The sequence below is a fragment of the Oncorhynchus mykiss genome, chromosome 7, assembly GCF_057628025.1.
Source record: "Oncorhynchus mykiss isolate SJ-2025 chromosome 7, ASM5762802v1, whole genome shotgun sequence".
NCBI lineage: Eukaryota > Metazoa > Chordata > Actinopteri > Salmoniformes > Salmonidae > Oncorhynchus > Oncorhynchus mykiss.
In genome coordinates, this window is record NC_143028.1 from 64,207,017 (window position 1) to 64,231,976 (window position 24,960).

The 24,960-nt window shown below is 43.6% G+C and overlaps 1 protein-coding gene across 7 annotated transcripts in view; it reads left to right on the forward strand.

Annotated features, from left to right (window-relative positions):
• Nucleotides 1-24,960, forward strand: part of LOC110529011 (pleckstrin homology domain-containing family A member 6) — a 237,392-nt gene that overhangs the window by 50,011 nt on the left and 162,421 nt on the right. The window contains exon 1 of one of the 7 annotated variants that reach the window (XM_036983960.2): nt 15,983-16,244. The exons of the other annotated variants lie outside the window; for them this stretch is intronic. Within the exon in view, the coding sequence (XP_036839855.2) occupies nt 16,216-16,244 (29 nt within the window). The 5' untranslated portion in view covers nt 15,983-16,215. Of the gene's footprint in view, nt 1-15,982; nt 16,245-24,960 lie in introns of those variants that run through there. 7 annotated transcript variants of the gene reach the window in all.

The following is a 24,960-nucleotide window of genomic DNA, read 5'->3' on the forward strand; positions in this document are numbered from 1 at the left end:
GAGGCTATATACAGTAGAGAGGCTATATACAGTAGAGAGGCTATAACAGTAGAGAGGCTATATACAGTAGAGAGGCTATATACAGTAGAGTGGCGATATACAGTAGAGAGGCTATAACAGTAGAGAGGCTATATACAGTAGAGAGGCTATATACAGTAGAGAGGCTATATACAGTAGAGTGGCGATATACAGTAGAGAGGCTATAACAGTAGAGAGGCTATATACAGTAGAGAGGCTATATACAGTAGAGAGGCTATATACAGTAGAGAGGCTATATACAGTAGAGAGGCTATATACAGTAGAGAGGCTATATACAGTAGAGTGGCGATATACAGTAGAGAGGCTATAACAGTAGAGAGGCTATATACAGTAGAGAGGCTATATACAGTAGAGAGGCTATATACAGTAGAGAGGCTATATACAGTAGAGTGGCTATAACAGTAGAGAGGCTATATACAGTAGAGAGGCTATAACAGTAGAGAGGCTATAACAGTAGAGAGGCTATAACAGTAGAGAGGCTATAACAGTAGCGAGGTTATATACAGTAGAGAGGCTATAACAGTGGAGAGGCTATAACAGTAGAGAGGCTATAACAGTAGCGAGGCTATATACAGTAGCGAGGCTATATACAGTAGAGAGGCTATAACAGTAGAGAGGCTATAACAGTAGCGAGGCTATAACAGTAGCGAGGCTATATACAGTAGCGAGGCTATATACAGTAGAGAGGCTATAACAGTAGAGAGGCTATAACAGTAGCGAGGCTATATACAGTAGCGAGGCTATATACAGTAGAGAGGCTATATACAGTAGAGAGGCTATACAGTAGAGAGGCTATACAGTAGCGAGGCTATATACAGTAGAGAGGCTATATACAGTAGCGAGGCTATAACAGTAGCGAGGCCATATACAGTAGAGAGGCTATATACAGTAGAGAGGCTATAACAGTAGCGAGGCGATGTACAGTAGCGAGGCTATAACAGTAGCGAGGCTATATACAGTAGAGAGGCTATAACAGTAGCGAGGCTATATACAGTAGCGAGGCTATAACAGTAGAGAGGCTATAACAGTAGCGAGGCTATATACAGTAGCGAGGCTATATACAGTAGAGAGGCTATAACAGTAGTGAGGCGATATACAGTAGCGAGGATATAACAGTAGCGAGGCTATATACAGTAGAGAGGCTATAACAGTAGCGAGACTATAAACAGTAGCGAGGCTATAACAGTAGAGAGGCTATAACAGTAGCGAGGCTATATACAGTAGTGAGGCTATAACAGTAGAGAGGCTATAACAGTAGCGAGGCGATATACAGTAGAGAGGCTATATACAGTAGAGAGGCTATAACAGTAGCGAGGCTATAACAGTAGCGAGGCGATATACAGTAGCGAGGCTATAACAGTAGAGAGGCTATAACAGTAGAGAGGCTATAACAGTAGCGAGGCTATATACAGTAGAGAGGCTATAACAGTAGCGAGACTATATACAGTAGCGAGGCTATAACAGTAGAGAGGCTATAACAGTAGAGAGGCTATAACAGTAGCGAGGCTATAACAGTAGCGAGGCGATATACAGTAGCGAGGCTATAACAGTAGCGAGGCTATATGCAGTAGAGAGGCTATAACAGTAGAGAGGCTATATACAGTAGAGAGGCTATAACAGTAGCGAGGCGATATACAGTAGAGAGGCTATAACAGTAGAGAGGCTATAACAGTAAAGAGGCTATAACAGTAGAGAGGCAATAACAGTAGAGAGGCTATAACAGCAGCGAGGCGATATACAGTAGAGAGGCTATAACAGTAGAGAGGCTATATACAGTAGAGAGGCTATAACAGTAGCGAGGCTATATACAGTAGAGAGGCTATAACAGTAGAGAGGCTATATACAGTAGAGAGGCTATGTACAGTAGAGAGGCTATAACAGTAGAGAGGCGATATTCAGTAGAGAGGCTATGTACAGTAGAGAGGCTATATACAGTAGAGAGGCTATAACAGTAGCGAGGCTATATACAGTAGAGAGGCTATAACAGTAGCGAGACTATATACAGTAGCGAGGCTATAACAGTAGCGAGGCTATATACAGTAGCGAGGCTATAACAGTAGCGAGACTATATACAGTAGAGAGGCTATATACAGTAGCAAAGCTATAACAGTAGCGAGGCGATATACAGTATAGAGGCTATATACAGTAGAGAGGCTATATACAGTAGAGAGGCTATAACAGTAGCGAGGCGATATACAGTAGAGAGGCTATAACAGTAGCGAGGCGATATACAGTAGCGAGGCTATATACAGTAGCAAAGCTATAACAGTAGCGAGGCGATATACAGTAGAGAGGCTATATACAGTAGAGAGGCTATAACAGTAGCGAGGCTATATACAGTAGAGAGGCTATAACAGTAGCGAGGCGATATACAGTAGCGAGGCTATATACAGTAGAGAAGCTATAACAGTAGCGAGGCGATATACAGTAGCGGGGCTATATACAGTAGAGAGGCTATAACAGTAGCGAGGTGATATACAGTAGCGAGGCGATATACAGTAGCGAGGCTATAACAGTAGCGAGGCGATATACAGTAGCGAGGCTATAACAGTAGCGAGGCTATATACAGTAGCGAGGCTATAACAGTAGCGAGGCTATATACAGTAGCGAGGCTATAACAGTAGAGGCTATATACAGTAGCGATGCTATACCAGTAGCGAGGCTATATACAGTAGCGAGGCTATAACAGTAGCGAGGCTATATACAGTAGCGAGGCTATATACAGTAGCGAGGCTATAACAGCAGCGAGGCTATAACAGTAGAGAGGCTATATACAGTAGCGAGGCTATAACAGTAGCGAGGCTATAACAGTAGCGAGGCTATATACAGTAGCGAGGCTATAACAGTAGCGAGGCTATATACAGTAGAGAGGCTATAACAGTAGCGAGGCTATATAGAGTAGCGAGGCTATATACAGTAGAGAGGCTATATAGAGTAGCGAGGCTATATACAGTAGAGAGGCTATATACAGTAGAGAGGCTATAACAGTAGCGAGACTATAAACAGTAGCGAGGCTATAACAGTAGTGAGGCTATAACAGTAGCGAGGCTATATACAGTAGCGAGGCTATAACAGTAGCGAGGCTATATACAGTAGAGAGGCTATAACAGTAGCGAGGCTATATACAGCCACGAGGCTATAACAGTAGTGAGATTATATGCAGGCACCGGTTAGTCGGGCTGAGGTAGTATGTACATGTAGTTATAGTTAAAGTGACTATGCATATGATGAACAGAGAGTAGCAGTAGCATAAAAGAGGGGTTGGCGGGTGGCGGGACATAATGCAGATAGTCCGGGTAGCCATTGTGCAGGAGCACTGGTTGGTCGGGCACATTGAGGTAGTATGTACATGAATGTATAATTAAAGTGACTATGCATATATGATAAACAGAGAGTAGCAGCAGTGTAAAAAAGGGGGCACACAATACAAATAGTCTGGGTAGCCATTTGATTACCTGTTCAGGAGTCTTATGGCTTGGGGGTAAAAACTGTTGAGAAGCCTTTTGGTTCTAGACTTGGCGCTCCGGTAACGCTTGCCATACGGTAGTAGAGAGAACAGTCTATGACTGGGGTGGCTGAGGTCTTTGACAATTTTTAGGGCCTTCCTCTGACACCGCCTGGTGTAGAGGTCCTGGATGGCAGGCAGCTTAGCCCCAGTGATGTACTGGGTCATACGCACTACCCTCTGTAGTGCCTTGTGGTCGGAGGCCGAGCAGTTGTCGTACCAGGCAGTGATGCAACCAGTTGTTGCATGTGCTCGATGTGCTCGATGTTGCAGCTGTAGAACTTTTATTAGGATCTAAGGACCCATGCCAAATCTTTTTAGTTTCCTGAGGGGGAATAGGCTTTGTCGTGCCCTCTTCATGACTGTCTTGGTGTGATTAGACCATGTTAGTTTTTTGGTGATGTGGAGCTCTCAACCTGCTCCACTATAGCCCTGTCGATGAGAATGGAGGCATGCTCAATCCTCATTTCCTGTAGTCCACAATCATCTCCTTAGTCTTGGTTATGGTGAGAGATAGGTTGTTATTCTGGCACCACACGGCCAGGTCTCTGACCTCCTCCCTATAGGCTGTCTCGTCGTTGTCGGTGATCAGGCCTACCACTGTTGTGTTGTCTGCAAACTTAATGATGGTGTTGGAGTCGCGCCTGGCCATGCAGTCATGGGTGAACAGGGAGTACAGGAGGGGACTGAGTATGCATCCCTGAGGGGCTCCAGTGTTGAGGATCAAATTGGCAGATGTGTTGCTACCTACCCTCACCACCTGGGGGCAGCCCTTCAGGAAGTCCCAGGATCCTTAGCTTAGTGTTGAGGTTTGAGTGTACTATGGTGTTGAACGCTGAGCTGTAGTCAATGAATAGCATTCTCACATAGGTGTTCCTTTTGTCCAGGTGGGAAAGGGCAGTGTGGAGTGCAATAGAGATTGTATCATCTGTGGATCTGTTTGGGAAGTATGCAAATTTGAGTGGGTCTAGGGTTTCTGGGATAATGGTGTTTATGTGAGCCACAGGTGAGTGCTACGGGTCTGTAGTCATTTAGGCAGGTTGCCTTAGTGTTCTTGGGCACAGGCACTATGGTGGTCTACTTGTAACATGTTGGTATTACAGACTCAATCATGGACATGTTGAAAATGTCAGTGAAAACTTCCTGGCAATCCGTCTGGCCACGCAGTCTTGTGAATGTTGACCTGTTTACAGGTCTTACTCACTTTGGCTACGGAGAGCGTGATTACACAGTCGTCTGGAACAGCTGATGCTCTCATGCATGCCTCAGTGTTGCTTGCCTCGAAGCGAGCATATAAGTGATTTAGCTCGTCTGGTAGGCTTGTGTCACTGGCTAGCTCGCAGCTGTGCTTCCCTTTGTAGTCTGTAATAATTTGCATGCCCTGCCACATAAGACGAGCGTCGGAGCCGCTGTAGTATGATTCAATCTTAGCCCTGTATTGACGCTTTGCCTGTTTGATGGTTCCTCGGAGGGCATAGCAGGATTTCTTATAAGCTTCCGGGTTATAAGTGGCAGCTCTACCCTTTTGCTCAGTGCGAATGTTGCCTGTAATCCATGGCTTCTGGTACAGTAGAGTCACTGTGGGGACAACATCCTCGATGCACTTATTGATGAAGCCATTGACTGATGTAGTATACTCCTCAATGCCATCGGATGAATTCTGGAACATGTTCCAGTCTGTGATAGCAAAACAGTCCTGTAGTTTAGCATCTGCTTCATCTGACCATTTTTTTTCTAGATCGAGTCACTGGTGCTTCCTGCTTTAATTTGATCTTTTCAGCAGGAATCAGGAGGATATAATTATGGTCAGATTTACCAAATGGAGGGCGAGGGAGAGCTTTGACCACATCTCTGTGTGTGGAGTACAGGTGATATAAAGATCCGTTTTCTCTTTGGTTGCACATTTAACATGTTGATAGAAATGAGGTAGAACTGATATAAGTTTCCCTGCATTAAAGTCTCCGGCCACTAGGAGCGCCGCCTCTGGGTGAGTGGTTTCCTGTTTGCTTATTTCCTTATACAGCTGACTGAGTGCGGTCTTAGTGCCAGCATCCGTCTGTGGTGGTAAATAAACAGCCACGAAAAGGATGCACCACCGGAGAGGAGAAGACAGTTATTTTGTTACAACATGATGGCCTGTGGTTGGGGAATAAGTGGGTCATGACAACCGTTTCAGGCAAAAAGTTCTACATCAAACACACACACAGTGTTGTGTATTTCCGCTGCTTACGATGTCATGTTGTGTCACTGACATGTACAGTAGTGTGGCCACAGGGTGTCAATGTTGACCTCTTAAAGGAGAGAACAGAACTCAAACACTGAGGAGGAGTCACATGGTGTTACAACTCTTACCAGAACTGCTCTTTTACACCAGTGATATACAGCTGTTTATGTGTGTGTATGTGTGTGTGTTTCCCCCAATGTGTGTGTGTATGTGTATTCAGAGGGACTACTGGGTGAGTGCCTGTCTCCAGCAAAAGGAAGTTGAGACGACTGCATATAGGGCTGTGGCGGTCACAAAATTTTATCAGCTGGTGATTGTCAAGCAAATAACTGTCGTAATGATGGTAATTGACCGTTAATTAACATAAACACATTTAGAATCTCCTGGCTTCTACAAACCACTGATGCAGACCTTTGGAACATCTACATTTTAAAAGGTCTAATAAATCCATGTAATTTAGCCTACACCTTCACAATATATCCATGTAATTTAGCCTACACCTTCACAATATATCCATGTAATTTAGCCTACACCTTCACAATATATCCATGTAATTTAGCCTACACCTTCACAATATATCCATGTAATTTAGCCTACACCTTCACAATATATCCATGTAATTTAGCCTACACCTTCACAATATATCCATGTAATTTAGCCTACACCTTCACAATAAATCCATGTAATTTAGCCTACACCTTCACAATATATCCATTATTTATTTTAGACAGTTCTGAAGAAGCAAGATATGGAGAAATGTAGTCTATTTCAGAAGAACAGAATAGCACGATCTGAGTTGTCCTTGTGTTTGGTCCTAACCTGGCTATGCCATATGGCTGTGGTCTGCACTAGTTCATTTAGCAGACAAGATTTGCTTAGAATTCCATGGCATTATTCTATAGAATGAAGAATACCATTCAACATAGCTGAATAAAATATAAAGGATATTTTCTCCAAATGATTTGAAGGAGTGCACTATTCTGTGTTGAGTGGTTAACAAAGACATACAGTGAGGGAAAAAGGTATTTGATCCCCTGCTGATTTTGTACGTTTGCCCACTGACAAAGAAATGATCAGTCTATAATTTTAATGGTAGGTTTTTTGAACAGTGAGAGACAGAATAAAAAATAAATAACAAAACGCATGTCAAAAATGTTCATTTTTTAATTTATTTTTTGTGTTTTTATTTTTATTTTACCCCTTTTTCTCCCCAATTTTTCGTGGTATCCAATTGTTTTTTAGTAGCTACTATCTTGTCTCATCGCTACAACTCCCGTACGGGCTCGGGAGAGACGAAGGTTGAAAGTCATGCTTCCTCCAATACACAACCCAACCAAGCTGCACTGCTTCTTAACACAGCGCCATCCAACCTGGAAGCCAGCCGCACCAATGTGTTGGAGGAAACACCGTGCACCTGGCAACCTTGGTTAGCGCACTGCGCCCGGCCCGCCACAGGAGTCGCTGGTGCGCGATGAGACAAGGATTTCCCTACCGGCCAAACCCTCCCTAACCAAGACGATGCTAGGCCAATTGTGCAATTGCCAATCGCCCCACGGCCAGAGCCATCAATCAGCATGGAGCTGCCAGAGCCGTCAGTCAGCCAGGAGCTGCCAGAGCTGCCTGTCACGCAGGCGATGCCAGAATCACCTGTCACCCCGGAGCTGCCGGAGTCTCCCGCCTGTCCGGCGCTGCCGGAGTCTCCCGCCTGTCTTGCGCTGCCGGAGTCTCCCGCCTGTCCGGCACTGCCGGAGTCTCCCGCCTGTCCGGCGCTGCCGGAATCTCCAGTCCGTCCGGCACAGCCGGAATCTCCCGTCCATTTGGGACCCGTGGCGAGGGTCCTCAGTCCGAGGTCGGCGGCGAGGGTCGCCGCTCTTAAGAGGCCACGGAGGCAAATAGAGAGGCGGAGAAGGACTATGGTGGAGTGGGGTCCACGTCCCGCGCCAGAGCCGCCACCACTGACAGACACTCACCCAGACCCTCCCCTATAGGTTTAGGTTTGCGGCCGGAGTCCGCACCTTTGGGGTGGGGGGTGGGGTGAGGTGGGGGGGTACTGTCACGTTCTGACCATAGTTCTGTTATTTTATCTTTGTTTTAGTATGGTCAGAGCGTGAGTTGGGTGGGCAGTCCATGTTTGTTTTTCTATGTTGGTTTTTGAGTTCCGCCTAGTATGGTTCTCAATCAGAGGCAGCTGTCAATTGTTGTCCCTGATTGAGAATCATACTTAGGTAGCCTGGGTTTCACTTTTGGGTTGTGGGTGTTTGTCTTCCGTGTCAGTGTTTGTCGCCACACGGGACTGTTTCGTTCATTTCACGTTTATTGTTTTGTATTTCGTAGTGTTCAGTTTATGTTTTAAAATAAACCTTATGGACACTTACCACGCTGCATTTTGGTCCTCCGATCCTTCTCGCTTCTCCTCCTCAGAAGAGGAGGATGAGATACCTTACACAGATTCCAAACTCTCCACCATGGCCAAGACCAAAGAGCTCTCCACGGATGTCAGGGACGAGATTGTAGACCTACACAAGGCTCGAATGGGCTACAAGACCCTCGCCAAGCAGCTTGGTGAGAAGTTGACAACAGTTGGTGTGATTATTCACAAATGGAAGAAACATAAAAGAACTGTCAATCTCCCTCGGCCTGGGGCTCCATGCAAGATCTCACCTCGTGGAGTTGCAATGATCATGAGAACAGTGAGGAATCAGCCCAGAACTATACGGGGGGATCTTGTCAATGATCTCAAGGCAGCTGGGACCATAGTCATCAAGAAAACAATTGGTAACACACTACACCGTGAAGGACTGAAATCCTGCAGCGCCCGCAAGGTCCCCCTGCTCAAGAAAGCACATGCCCGTCTGAAGTTTGCCAATGAACATCAGAATGATTCAGAGGACAACTGGGTGAAAGTGTTGTGGTCAGATGAGAACAAAATGGAGCTCTTTGGCATCAACTCGCCATGTTTGGAGGAGGAGGAATGCTACCTATGACCCCAAGAACATCATCCCCACCGTCAAACATGGAGGTGGAAACATTATGCTTTGGGAGTGTTTTTCTGCTAAGGGGACAGGACAACTTCACCTCATCAAAGGGACGATGGACGGTGCCATGTACCGTCAAATCTTGGGTGGGAACCTCCTTCCCTCAGCCAGGGCATTAAAAATGGGTCGTGGATGGGTATTCCAGCATGACAATGACCCAAAAACACACGGCCAAGGCAACAAAGGAGTGGCTCAAGAAGAAGCACATTAATGTCCTGGAGTGGCCTAGCCAGTCTCCAGACCTTAATCCCATAGAAAATCTGTGGAGGGAGCTGAAGGTTCGAGTTGCCAAACGTCAGCCTCGAAACCTTGATGCCTTGGAGAAGATCTGCAAAGAGGAGAGGGACAAAATCCCCCCTAAGATGTGTGCAAACCTGGTGGCCAACTAAAAGAAACGTCTGACCTCTGTGATTGCCAACAAGGGTTTTGCCACCAAGTACTAAGTCATGTTTTGCAGAGGGGTCAAATACTTATTTCCCTCATTGAAATGCAAATCAATTTATAACATTTTTGACATGTGTTTTTCTGGATTTTGTTGTTGTTATTGTTCAAATAAACCTACCATTAAAATTATAGACTGATCATTTCTTTGTCAGTGGGCAAACGTACAAAATCAGCAGGGGATCAAATAAATGTTTTCCCTCACTGTAGGCCATATGGTTAATTTAGAGTTATTAATGTAACTTTAGTTCTTCTACAGACGTTGGGCAATATGTTTAGATTTCTAATACATTCTAAGGCTGCATGCGACTCTAATGATGATTTGAAAAAAGTATCTTGAAAGGCATGAGCTCTGCTTTGTTTTTTTTGTGCAGGCTGTACACACTTCATCAGTCGCTCATTCACAATTTGACAAGCACTTGATAATGCCTAGAACTTCACGGCGCATCCCCTTTGTGTGGCCGTAACGCACCCTAACAAAAACATGCCTTTTGTGGCCAGTGGCTGCTGTGCCCTTCTCCCTGAGTGCTACGCACTCCATCACATGATGGGTCCTTCTCACAGCCTACGAGTTAAGACAGACACATCGGGACGCAACTGCGCTTGTCCTGATCCAATTCCAAGGTGCATATTGAAGATATCGGAAGAACTGTCCACATTTACTTTTCGTCAGCCAACAAGATGAGTAGGCCTAACGAACAGCAAAAGCACTAACCTCAAAAACAATCACTAGCATAAAAAAAAAAAAACGTTTTTACACTATATAGCTGACGCAACAGATCAGAATGTTTAGCTTAAAATGTTGATAAACTAATAGGCTATTTCTTCACATTATAAGCGCAGCAATGCGCACATGGTAGTAGGCGATAAGCGTGAATGTTCCATTAGCGGAAAACACCAATCTTTAAAAGTGACAGCAAATGCAATCATGGATGTAATGCTTTTATTATAAAGGTGCATTTTTATGGTGAAAATGATCTTCCCCAAACTTGAAACTCACCTGCTGTTTATGTATGTCAGTTAGGCTCTACACCCCTTGTGAAGAGGATTAATGTACTTAATTTTAAGAAGCACTTTAGTTGTGATACTAACCTTATTAAAACATAGGCCAATGGGCTAGCTACATGATGTGTGGGCCTACAATTAAAAAAAGTCGCAAAACACAAGGCATTGTTTCTTATGCTGGGCATCATTCACAAATGATAATATATAATTCACAAGTGATAGGCTAATATTGTCACCCATCAGACAGTTCTTGATTTCATCTTGTCTTTACATATACTAAATCATGTATGTGGGGAATTTGTTTTGATTCAGAGTGGACCATTATCATGTACCTGTATCGAAACAGGGGCAGCGGGAAAAAAATACCTGTCATCTATGCACTTAAATAGAGAATGGAGGACACTTTTCCTCGTGGTTCATTTTCATGCCAGCCAGGTAGGCTATACTCCTGTTGTAAAGAGAATCGATGTGCTTAATATTAGGAAAGTTGAGAAATAAACATAATAGGCCTCGCCTATAGAAAGCTGATGGGATCCTCCTCTTTTTAGGAGAGGCATCACTCATGCAATTGCATAGCCTATTGAAATGTTGCGCAACATGAGCTCACGGGCTTTCATTAAGTGTTTGATTCGATTTTTGAATAAATTTGCATTGATGTCAGAGTGATTAGAGGGGCAATGGAGTTTGGAGTACCAGCCTGTTGGCAAGTTTGGTAGGCTACTAATGACCAGCAGCAGCAGCAGAGCTTGGAGAAGCCTAATTACTGTGACTAAACGTGGAATTTGACCGCAGGTGTTGTGATAATATGGTCACCACAACAGCCCTAACCACACATTCCTGTAGTTCCAGCAACCTGTCTCTACCTTTTCCTCTTTATTCCCCCCCAGCAGGAGAGGATAGTCCCCACCTCCTAATCCTCCTCCTCCACCCATACACCATGTTCTCCCTTTAAACATGGTGTAGGACTTCAGTATGTCCTGCAGTAAGGTCCTGTCAGAACGTCACTGTAAAAAAGCCTTCAGTCTCCAGTCCTGTGTTATCAGATAAACCCCTGACTGTCTCAAACCCACACAGCGTGAAGGGACACGACACTCTTGTCTCGAGGTCATGTTGCTCTACAGATTAGCAGTAAATTAGCAGCTAATGGTCGGCAGACAAAACAAAGGAGGGGACATTGGAATGTTTTAATTTGCCAGGGAGTGGGCTGGCAGGGGAAAAGACTGGAGAAATTAGATATTTGTGGCTCTTTTGAATCCCAGAGGAGAGGGATGGCGACGTCAGACTGTGGTGTAGGCTGCTGTTTGGCTGACTGTCATAGGTTTAGATGTGTGGCCAAGTTTATAGTGCTTTGTCTTGTTTATAGTGTCTTTGTCTTGAATTGTGAATGTGTGTGTACCAAAACAGCTAGCAAAACATTGCAAAATATAAAAATAACTTAAACTGGTTTGAAGTTGGGTCACTGATTCATGAAGGCTCACGAGGCCACGCAGCCATATGGAGATTTTGATGTACAGTATAAAGCATGTTGTCTCATTGTCTTGTCTCAATGTGGATCCAGACTAAGTCATATATTTAGAACCACAGTGTTGTGTTCCAGCTGTATAGTCTGGTTTCTGAAGGAGACACTATTGCAACGTGTGTGTGTGTGTGTGTGTGTGTGTGTTTCTTTCTGTCTATTCTGTAGTGTGTATCATGTCCTGAATGCTTTGCTGATCTTGATTAGTTGTGGCACTTCACTATCCCCTCTCTTTCTGCCTCTCTGTGCATACCCCACCAACAGCTTGCACGCTAATATGTGCTGTGTGTGTGCGTGCGTGCGATTAACATTGCCATGTTAGTCCACTGAGTCTCTGTGACAACTTCCCCCCCCATATCCTCTGGGACATTTAACCACCTGACATTGCCATCAATGTATATGTGTGTGCATACTGTATATGTGGGTCCATGTGCAAGTGCATCTGTGTGTATCTACCCAAAATATCTGCGGGGACAATGAGCGATGTGGGCATTTTAAATCAGGTCATCAGAGATTGTCCATCTGTACTGTTTCATAACTCACCCTGTTTAAATAGGAATAATACTCTTTAAGGTTTCCTATTGATCCTCATGGATTATATAATACTCTTTAAGGTTTCCTATTGATCCTCATGGATTATATAATACTCTTTAAGGTTTCCTATTGATCCTCATGGATTATATAATACTCTTTAAGGTTTCCTATTGATCCTCATGGATTATATAATACTCTTTAAGGTTTCCTATTGATCCTCATGGATTATATAATACTCTTTAAGGTTTCCTATTGATCCTCATGGATTATATAATACTCTTTAAGGTTTCCTATTGATCCTCATGGATTATATAATACTCTTTAAGGTTTCCTATTGATCCTCATGGATTATATAATACTCTTTAAGGTTTCCTATTGATCCTCATGGATTATATAATACTCTTTAAGGTTTCCTATTGATCCTCATGGATTATATAATACTCTTTAAGGTTTCCTATTGATCCTCATGGATTATATAATACTCTTTAAGGTTTCCTATTGATCCTCATGGATTATATAATACTCTTTAAGGTTTCCTATTGATCCTCATGGATTATATAATACTCTTTATGGTTTCCTATTGATCCTCATGGATTATATAATACTCTTTAAGGTTTCCTATTGATCCTCATGGATTATATAATACTCTTTAAGGTTTCCTATTGATCCTCATGGATTATATAATACTCTTTAAGGTTTCCTATTGATCCTCATGGATTATATAATACTCTTTAAGGTTTCCTATTGATCCTCATGGATTATATAATACTCTTTAAGGTTTCCTATTGATCCTCATGGATTATATAATACTCTTTATGGTTTCCTATTGATCCTCATGGATTATATAATACTCTTTATGGTTTCCTATTGATCCTCATGGATTATATAATACTCTTTAAGGTTTCCTATTGATCCTCATGGATTATATAATACTCTTTATGGTTTCCTATTGATCCTCATGGATTATATAATACTCTTTAAGGTTTCCTATTGATCCTCATGGATTATATAATACTCTTTAAGGTTTCCTATTGATCCTCATGGATTATATAATACTCTTTAAGGTTTCCTATTGATCCTCATGGATTATATATTTTAGCTGCTTGGCTCCATGGTATGATTTTGATTATGATTTAGAGTGTGTCCTAAGGGGTGTTGTGCAGCAGGTAGACTAAAGGTTAGAGCATTGGGCCAGTAACCATAAGGTCGCTGGTTCGAATACCCGAGCCGACAAGATGAAAAATCTGTCGATGTGCCCTTGAGCAAGGCAGCGGTAAGGTAGTGATAGTGTCACGGTTGAGATCGGTTGAAATTCCTTTTGCTACACCAGCCTGCCACATACCGTAAGTAAGTAGCCCTTGGCTTGTGCAAGCCGGAACAGAGCAGGAGCATAGGAGCGTCTCCTGTTTCTGTAGAATGAGGCAGCTCGATGTGCAAGTACACCACCTGGACAGGACGTTAACACAGGGCCTTACCTCCAATCTCAGTGTGGACACTCCACAAGGCCACTCAGTTGGTTGCCACACACAAATGTAGGATCTTAATTTGAGCCAGTGTGCTACAGCAGGAAAATAATCCGGTAGCAACAGCAAATGTGGATTATAATTATAAATATTGGACATTTTTATAGGGGTAAGGGTTGATACATTTTTTGTAAGAGGAAACCAAGTCTGAAATTTCAAAGTGGAAATGGCAAACTTCATAAGCCTTTTTAAACCTCAAATACACTACAAGTTAAACAATTAGGATCCTACATCTGTACTGTACATGTACATGCACACATATTCACCCAATTTGCAGTGGTCCTCTTCTACACAACTGAATGCAGTGTTTACCATGTTTACCACAACCTTTGCTAACACACAGTAGAATTACAGATAACCACATTGAACTTGTATTTTGTCTCTCTGCCATGTCTCACAAAAACAAACCATGTAAACCCCTGCTACCTCATGTTGAACGTCACATTATAACCTGCGCTCTTTTGGCACCCTTCCTCCATGGCTTGTGAATGAAGCAGAACACAACAGAGGTCGTATAGTGAATCATTCTGATGGAGAGATGGTGAAGGTTGGAAAATGGGCTTCAGCAACGAGAACCCTTCTCTAATAGCACTGCTGAGTCTTTTTGTGTTGTATATCTTAAAGGAAAAACAAATGGAATAACACTGAGGCCTTAGCAGTGTCCACTTACCCACACTACTCTCCACTGTCCTATCAGAGATACCACAGTGATTGATGAGGAGGACAGGGCTGAGGAAGAGTTTGTATAATGGTAATGACAAGTGGAGACAGAATCTACAAGATTAGAGCTCTACATTTTTTGTATTGTGAGTGACCACCCTAATGTTTCTTGCCACAGCTTGGTCGTTGGTTCTGATTGGTTCCAGGTGGTTCCAGCCCAGCAAGACTAAGCTGTGCATGCAGCATCAGGCATATAAGTCTTGCTGAGATAGGTGTGGTTAGTCTATTGACTCTCCATGCCCTCCCTGAAGAAAATATGAAGTGAAGGATGGATGAAACTCACATAGCACAGCTGAAATCCCTGAGGAGAAGAGAGGAGAGAGAGATGAAAAGGAAGACAGAGGTGGAACAGAAGGAGTCTAACGATGGATGAAAAGAAGGGAGGTAAAACAGGAATAGGCAGATAGATGAAGAAAAGTGTGAAACGGTAGAGAGGGGTCAAATCAAATCAAATGTATTTATATAGCCCTTCTTACAACAGCTGATATCTCAAACTGCTGAACAGAAACCCAGCCTAAAACCCCAAACAGCAAGCAATGCAGGTGTAGAAGCACGGTGGCTAGGAAAAACTCCCTAGAAAGGCCAAAACCTAGGAAGAAACCTAGAGAGGAACCAGGCTATGAGGGGTGGCCAGTCCACTTCTGGCTGTGCTGGGTGGATATTATAACAGAACATGGCCAAGATGTTCAAATGTTCATAAATGACCAGTAGCGTCAAATAATAATAATCACAGTGGTTGTCAAGGGTGCGTTCGTTCTGGATGCTTCCAACGACCTGTGGAATACACAAGCAACAGTCTGGGCCATATGATATGAGCACTATTAACTTTTGATATTCAATTAAGCTTTCTTAGTCCTGCTTTGTGCCGTTATGTAACATTCAGGAGCACATCAGCACAGTCAAACATAGATTTATGTGTGTGTGTGTGTGTCATGTCTTAGTTGTGAGGGTTACATGATTAGGGGTGGTCTTGGGGTGGGTCGGGTTGAGTGTTTGGGGTGGGTGAGCACGGGGGGGTGGGGGGGGGGTAGGGGGGAGATGGCGACTGGCACTGTGACAAAAGTTAATGATTGGAAAGTAGAGGTGGAGGCGAGGCGGCGGAGTGAGGGAGCAAACAGGGCCGAACAGAGGGAGGGAGCGAGTGAGAGAAGGAGCTGACGGAGAGAAAGAGGGGAAAGAGCATGATGCTTAAATCCAGTCTGCTGCTCCCCTGGGAATGTAATCCATATGTGTGCACGGGTTCAGCTCAGGGAGAGAGAAAATTTCTTAGCCGCAAAGAAATGATTGTTTCTACTCTCTCCCCTATTTAAATTCCGCTCATACTGGCCCCAGTACCCTAGCTCTGAGTCAACTGTGTGCACACAGAGATAGAGAGGAAGGGAGAGAAAGAGAAAGGGGAGGGAGGAGGGAAAAAGAGAGAAAGAAAGAGAGGGAGAGAGTAAAGAGGGAGGGAAGAGAAAGTGAGAGAGTTACTGTAGAATGAGAGAGGGAGTGAACAAGTGATAGAGTTAGAGGGGAAGGAAGAGTGAGGAAGATAAACGAGAGGGAGAGAAGAAGAGTAGGTGAGAGGGAGAAGAGAAAATAGTTGAAAGAGAGAGGTCAGAGCAGACTGCATTTCCAGACAGAGTCTACTCAAGAGTAGAAGAGAGAAAAATAGAAAGGAGAGAGAGAACATGGGGATCATGGAGGAGTCAGCAATGAGGTAGGTCTGTCTTTATTCTGCTCTAAATCCTTTGTGACGTTTGGTCTGCAACTGTAGCTATGACAGCGGAGACCATGTGGACTCCATGAGAGAGGGGTGTGTATGCATGCATCTAAGGTTCTAGTAAACAGAGGGATATATTTATTAAACCATTGAAATAATACAAAAAAGTCTGTGCAACATTTTGATTGGTGCAAAGGATAACTGTTTTCTGTCGTCTGTATTCTTTTTTCTGTGATTGTGCATGTTTACATTCATGCCTGGTCATATGTATGTTTGTGAAGCCGTGTGTGTGTGTGTGTGTGCGCGCGCACATGTGTGTAAGGTTGTATATGAGTACATATGAATGCACATATAATATAAGTTCACCTACTGCAGAAAGCAAGCTCTCTCTTCTAAATGTATCTATCACAGCTGGAATCACTGATGAAACCCTATTCCATATATAGTGCACTACGTTTGACCAGGCCCCCTAAGGAATGAAGGGAATAGGGTGCCATATGTTGGCCATAGAGTGGTTATAGCAGGCTCACCTTTACCAAACAGCCCCATGGCCTGCTACCTGTTGAGACCTCTATTTCACTGAGCTGCAGTGTCATAGGTTGGATTAAGTCAGGGGTAAGTACTATTTGAGAAGGTCCGGTCAAACAAATTACCTCGGTGGCAAAGGTACGGATGGATATTGTAATTTATTGGTGTAGTAACAAACAGCGACCTCGCAATCCATGCCTTAGGATCAGTCTTAGAATCAAGTTTGGAGATGCATTGTGACAACCCACCTAGTGAGTAATGATGCCACTGAGGGTGATGAGTTATTCGCCATGACCTCTTATTCGTGCCTGGGTTCAACCTTCTGTGAATACACACACACACACACACACACACACACACACACTCTCACACACACACACACACACACACACACACACACACAGAGAGTTCTTGACCTCATTGTAAAATGCAGCTAATTGAAGGGAAGGCCAGTAACTTAGTGACCTGATGAGAGGCCTGGGGTGGCTGTTAACTGTTTAATACACACTGTCTGTGTGGGCATGGAGGTGAACTGGAGGTTTGGTGATGGGTTAGATGAGTGATAGGAGTTTTGGTGTTTGGATGTGTGTAAAAGATGTTTGTCCTTGACAGAGTCAGACCCTGTGGAGGGTGAAAGTGTTTGAGGGGAGTAGATGAGAAGATTGGGTGAGGGCTCTAGGGGAGGGTTGAGACAGGACTGGGTTTTCAGAGATGAGGGAGTCTCTTCCACAGGGACATGTTCTTGGCAAACAGAGAGAGGAGACTGGCCTGTTCTTCCTGGAGGAGGGAGGGAGAGAGAGAGAGAGAGAGAGAGAGAGAGAGAGAGAGAGAGAGAGAGAGAGAGAGAGAGAGAGAGAGAGAGAGAGAGAGAGAGAGAGAGAGAGAGAGAGAGAGAGAGAGAGAGAGAGAGAGAGAGAGAGAGAGAGAGAGAGAGAGAGAGAGAGAGAGAGAGAGAGAGAGAGAGAGAGAGAGAGAGAGAGAGAGAGAGAGAGAGAGAGAGAGAGAGAGAGAGAGAGAGAGAGAGAGAGAGAGAGAGAGAGAGAGAGAGAGAGAGGAAGTTGGGTTTGAGTGAATTGGGTATAGAAGAGAGAAAAAACACAGTTCATCATGCCTGTTCACTTTAAAGTGGTGACAAGCATGACAATGGTACAACACATCTATAGGCTGTGAAGATTGATAAACATAGAAATGGACCAGATTATTGAGAGGGAACCCAACTTTCTACCGACAGCTACCTTTCGTCTCCTTTATGGGACAGTGCTCTGCCTGGGACTGCCTGAATGATTTGTTGACACGTTAGTTTGCCCACTGACAAAGAAATTATCCGTCTATAATTTTAATTATAGAAAAACATCACTGCTCTACAGGAGATCTGCATGGAGGAATGGGCCAAAATACCAGCAACAGTGTGTGAAAACCCTGTGAAGACTTACAGAAAACGCTTGACCTCTGTCATTGCCAACAAAGGGTATATAACAAAGTATTGAGATAAACTTTTGTTATTGACCAAATACTTATTTTCCACCATAATTTGCAAATAAATTCATAAAAAATCCTACAATGTGATTTTCTGGATTTTTTTTTTCCTCATTTTGTCTGTCATAGTTGAAGTGTACCTATGATGAAAATTACAGGCCTCTCTCATCTTTTTAAGTGGGAGGACTTGCACAATTGGTGGCTGACTAAATGCTTTAATGCCCCACTGTATATATACAAAATGTACATTTATTTGGCGCATTTGATCCAAAAAAAACACTGGTTACAACTTACGCAACGTGACTACAAAATATCCTAAAAGTTACCTGTAAACTTTGCCAAAACATTTTAAACTACTTTTGTAATACAACTTGAGGTGTTTTTTAACGTAAATAATTGATCAAATTGAAGACGGGATGATCTGTCTTCAATACAGGAGGAAAACAAACTGAAGCTAGCATTCTGGTCACGCGCCTCTATCTAACAGAACACTTCAAGTGACCCTCGTTCAAGATGGCCATACTTCTTCATTACACAAAGGAATAACCTCAACCAATTTCTAAAGACTGTTGACATCCAGTGAAAGCGATAGGAATTGCAAGAAGGTCCCTTAGAAATCTGGATTCCCAATGAAATCTCATTGAAAAGAGAGTGACCTCAAAAAAAAGTCTGAATGGTTTGTCCTTGGGGTTTCGAGCTGCTAAATAAGTTCTGTTATACTCACAGACATCATTCAAACAGTTTTAGAAACTTCAGCGTGGTTTCTATGCAAATCTACTAATAATATGCACATCTTATCTTCTGGGGATGAGTAGCAGGCAGTTGAATTTGGGCATGCATTTCATCCGGACGTGAAAATGTTACCAAGAAGTTAAGGTTTCGAGGCTGACGTTTGGCAACTCGAACCTTCAGCTCCCTCCACAGATTTTTTATGGGATTAAGGTCTGGAGACTGGCCACTACAGGACCTTATTTTTCTTCTTCTTGAGCCACTCATTTGTTGCCTTGGCCGTGTGTTTTGGGTCATTGTCATGCTGGAATACCCATCCACGACCCATTTTCAATGCCCTGGCTGAGGGAAAGAGGTTCTCACCCAAGATTTGACGGTACATGGCCCGTCCATCGTCCCTTTGATCCGGTGAAGTTGTTCTGTCCCCCTAGCAGAAAAACACTCCCAAAGCATATTGTTTCCACCTCCATGTTTGACGGTGGGGATGGTGTTCTTGGGGTCATAGGCAGCATTCCTCCTCCTCCAAACCCGGTGAGTTGAGTTGATGCCAAAGAGCTCCATTTTGGTCTCATCTGACCACAACACTTTCACTCAGTTGTCCTCTGAATCATTCTGATGTTCATGGGCAAACTTCAGACGGGCATGTGCTTTCTTGAGCAGGGGGACCTTGCGGGCGCTGCAGGATTTCAGTCCTTCACGGCGTAATGTGTTACCAATTGTTTTCTTGATGACTATGGTCCCAGCTGCCTTGAGATCATTGACAAGATCCTCCCGTGTAGTTCTGGGCTGATTCCTCACCATTCTCATGATCATTCCAACTCCACGAGGTCAGATCTTGCATGGAACCCCAGGCCGAGGGAGATCGACAGTTATTTTGTGTTTCTTCCATTTGCGAATAATCGCACCAACTGTTGTCACCTTCTCACCAAGCTGCTTGGCGATGGTCTTGTAGTCCATTCCAGCCTTGTGTGGGTCTACAATCTTGTCCCTGACATCCTTGGAGAGCTCTTTGGTGTTGGCCACAGATTGCTTCTGTGGGCAGGTATCTTTTATACAGGTAACAAACTGAGATTAGGAGCACTCCCTTTAAGAGTGTGCCCCTAATCTCCATTCGTTACCTGTATAAAAGACACATGGGAGCCAGAAATCTTTCTGATTGAGAGGGGGTCAAATACTTATTTCCCTCATTAAAATGCAAATCAAGTTAGACATTTTTTGACATGCGTTTTTCTGGATTTTTTTGTTGTTATTCTGTCTCTCACTGTTCAAATAAACCTTCCATTAAAATTATAGACTGATCATTTCTTTGTCAGTGAGCAAACGTACAAAATCAACAGGGGATCAAATACTTTTCTCCCTCACTGTATCCAAAATGGAGATGTGTGGATAAACCACTTCTCCAATCTTTTTGGCTCTATAACAAAGAACAAATGGCAAAAATGCATATGCATAATCAAATACAAATCTTAGAATCAATTATTAAAGACTACCAGAATTACATTGAATGAACTACAGAACAAAACACAAACCCTCCAATCCAAAAAGGCCTGTGGGGTTGATGGTATCCTAAATGGAATGATAAAACATACAGACAACAAATTCCAATTGGCTATACTTAAATTCTTTAATAACATCATCCTTAGCTCTGGCATCTTCCCCGATATTTGGAACCAAGGACTGATCACCCCAATCGACCAAAGTGGAGACACATTTGACCCCAATAACTACCATGGGATATGCATCAACAGCAACCTTGGGAAAATCCTCTGCATTATCATTAACAGCAGACTTGTGAAAACAATGTACTGAGCAAATGTCAAATGGACCTTTTACCAAATTACCATATGACAAACTATGTAACATTTGGCAAACACACATTTCTTTCCACAGAGGTGGGGTGAGACAGGAATGCAGCTTAAGCCCCACCGTCTTCAGCATATATAACAACAAATTGGCAAGGGATCTAGAAAAGTCTGCAGCACCCGGCCTCACCCTACTAGAATTTGAAGTCAAATGTCGATTGTTTGTTGATGATCTGGGTCTTCTTTCCCCAACCAAGGAGGGCCTACAGCAGCATCTAGATATTCTGCACAGATTCTGTCAGACCTGGGGCCTGATGGTAAATCTCAGTAAGACAAAAATAATGGTGTTACAAAAAAGATCCATTTGCCAGGACCACGAATACAAATTCCATTAGACTCCGTTGCCCTAGAGCACACAAAAAAACGATACATACTGTAGCAGGCTCAAGGGTGTAGGGTTTCCACATCTCCAAGTTCAATAACAAAACATGCACCAGTAGCACAACTAGAATGCAAACGGGGAGTTCATTAAGGATTTTGGTACACTGGGGAAGTAGGGGGAATTCACCAATTACTTCACAAGCCATTCTCGTTGTCTGTTCCATTCTCCAGGGGTAATCCTAAAACGTGGGTCCTCAGCCAATCCGGTTCGGTACACAAGGTAGGTAATCCGACAGTCCAGGTCACAACGGGTAATCTCAGATATTGTTCTCTCTTCTCCCACTCTTCATAACGCACATTTTTCTCTCCATTCTCTAACCCTTTGTGCAGGCTGCTTCCTCTTTTATCCCTAATTACTCCCTGGCTTAATGACCCACAGCCTCGCCTCTTTGGGGCAGGAAGTCCATATAAGGCTCAGGGGTGGAGCCAGTGGGCTGCAAGATATCTCCCCTCAATAATCACTCCCTTCACCTCTCCCTGCCATCTCGCCCCCCCCCCCCCCCAAAGGGAGGGACGGTCCAGCTCCCTAGAGCATCCCTCCTGGAGAGTGCATCGGCATTTCCATGGGCTGCACCTGCTCTGTGGATGACAGAGAAAGCAAAATGCTGTAAGGATAGGAACTAGCGGGTGACCCGGGTGTTACTGTCCTAATTCCATGACATCTAAACCAGGGGTGCATGGTCTGTTACAAGTGTGATGTGTCATCCTAATAAGTAATACTTCAGCGTTTCCAGTGCCCACCTGATCGCTAGACATTCTTTCTCCACCGTGGAATATCTTTGTTCCCGTGGCAACAGCTTCCGGTGAATGTACATGACTGGGTGTTCCTCACCTTCTTGTAGCTGTGATAGGACGGCACCCACCCCTATATCGGACGCATAGGTCTGTACCACCAGTGGTTTGGAGAAGTCCGGAGTCAACAGGACGAGTCCAGAACACAGTGCTCCCTTTAGGTCCAGGAAGGCTTTTACCGTCTCCTCGGTCCACGTCACCTGCGCGGGCAGACCGGCTGGCTAGGGAGGCAAAGTGTGGAATAAAGCTCCGGTAGTAACCAGTCAACCCCACAAATGTGCCTACCTGCTTCTTGGTGAGGGGGTGGAGCCAGTCCTGAATCGCCTCCACTTTCTTCACCTGGGATTTGACACATCCCCTCCTGATCGTGTACCCCAGGTACACAGCCTCCCGCAGGCTGAGTCGACATTTCTTTGGGTTTGCTGTTAGCCCCACCTCCTGTAAGGCCTGTAATACCACGCTCAGCTGGTTTAGATGTATCTCCCACTCGCTCCCATGGATCACAATATCGTCAATGTATGCCACTGCATACTCCTGATGGGGTCGGAGAACCCGGTCCATCAACCTCTGGAAGGTGTCCGGGGCCCCGTGCAGCCCAAAGGGCAGCTTCTTGTAATGGAACTGTCCGTCCGGGGTGGCGAAAGTAGTTTTCTCTTGTGCCTCAGGAGCTAAGGGCACCTGCCAATAACCCTTCATCAGGTCGAGTGTGCTGATAAATCGGGCAGTCCCTAGCCGTTCGATTAACCTGTTGAGTGTAGGGGGTAGTATTTTGATGTTTGGATGAAAAAACGTACCCAAATTAAACTGACTATTTATCAGGCCTAGAAGCTAGAATATGCATATAATTGTCAGATTAGGATAGAAAACAGTCTAAAGTTTCCAAAACTGTCAAAATATTGTCTGTGAGTATAACAAAACTGATATTGCAGGCGAAAACCTGAGGAAAATCCAACTAGGAAGTGCCTCTTATTTTGAAAGCTCCGTGTTCCATTGCATGCCTTCCCTCCATTTTATGGGATATCAACCAGATTCCTTTCCCCATGGCTTCCACATGGTGTGAACAGTGTTTAGACATAGTTTCAGCCTTTTATTCCACTTCGTGTCAGTGGATGGCTTGGTGCCAGCAGAGTTTTGCATGAGCAACAGCTTGGAGCAGACATTTTCTCTCTCTCTCCTATTGAAAAAGCTATGGTCCAGTTGAAATATTATCTATTATTTATTGTAAAAACAACCTGAGGATTGATTATAAAAAACGTGTTTCTACGAACTTTACGGATACTATTTGGAATTTTCGTCTGCCCCGTCGTGACCACTCGAGCCTGTGGATTTCTGAACAAAACGTGCCAACCAAATGGAGGTATTTTGGATGTAAAAAGAATCTTCATGGAACAAAAGGAACATTTATTGTGTAACTGGGAGTCTCGTGAGTGCAAACATCCGAAGATCATCAAAGGTAAGTGATTCATTTTATTACTTTCCTGACTTTCGTGACCAATCTACTTTGCTGCTAGCTGTAATGTTTTGTCTGATGAGAGAAATGTCCTTACATAAATGCTTGGTTTGCTTTAGCTGTAAATCTTTTTTGAAATCTGACACGCCAGGTGGATTAACAACAGGCTAAGCTGTGTTTTGCTATATTGCACTAGTGATTTCATGAAAATTAAATATTTGTAGTTTGAATTTGGCTCTCTGCAATTCAGCGGATGTAGACAAAAATTATCCCGCTAACGGGATGGGTGCGCCAAGAAGTTAATTCATAAATTCGGTATGCTTCTGGTATGCGGTAGGGTCTCAACTTCTGCTTTTTCCCGGTTTCGGTGATGATACTGTGCTGTACCAGATCGGTGTGTCCTGGTTCAGTGGTGAACTTATCCTGGTTATCGGCCAACCAAAAATAGAGTAGAGTACATCACATGCATTCAGTTTCTTTAGCAAATGCACATGGTAAATCTGGGTCAGATGCCTATGTCCCAGCTACCTGACCCTATAGTTAACCTCTCTAGGGTAGGGGGCAGTATTTTGACATCCGGATGAAAAGCATGCCCAAAGTAAACTGCCTGTTACTCGGGATATGCATATAATTGATATATATGGATGGAAAACACTCTAAAGTTTCTATAACTGTTAAAATAATGTCTGTGAGTATAACAGAACTGATATGGCAAGCAAAACCCCGAGGACAAACCATCCCCCCAAAAAAACATTCAGTTTACCACTATTTTCAATGGCTAGTATTTTAATAATAATGCCAAGTCCTCCCAGATTGCAGTTTCTAGGGCTTCCACTAGATGTCAACAGTCTTTAGAAAGAGTTTCAGGCTGGTTTTTGGAAAAATTACCCAGAAATGTTAGTTTTTCTAGGTGGTTCCCATTTTGGCTGTAGTATTTCCAAGGGCATGGAGGAAAGCACGTTCTTTCTTATTTATCTCCGGTAATGAACATACTATTCTCAGTCTTACATTTGATCATTTATTTGCTTATTAGGATACCTCAGGTTTGATATAAACGTTGTTTGACTTGTTTGGAAAAGTTTATTAGTAACGTTTGGGATTAATTTTGCATGCATTTTGATGGAGGGAAACTGAGTGGATTATTGGCTGAAGCGTGCCAGCTAAACTGAGTTTTTATGGATATAAAGTTTTTTATGGATTTTCATGCTTTTGAATGCGGGGCGAAGTCCTCAGATAATCGCATGGTTTGCTTTCGCCGTAAAGCCTTTTTGAAATCTGACACATCGGCTGGATTAACAAGAAGTTTAGCTTTATTTTGATGTATAACACATAGATTTTCAAGAATGTTAAATATTTGAATTGAGTATTTTTGAATTTCACGCTCTGCAATTTCACCGGATGTTGGCCAGGTGGAACGCTACCGTCCCACGTACCCTAGAGAGGTTAACTTCATCCACCTTCTCAATGACTTCGTATGGCCTGTTCCATCCGGCCA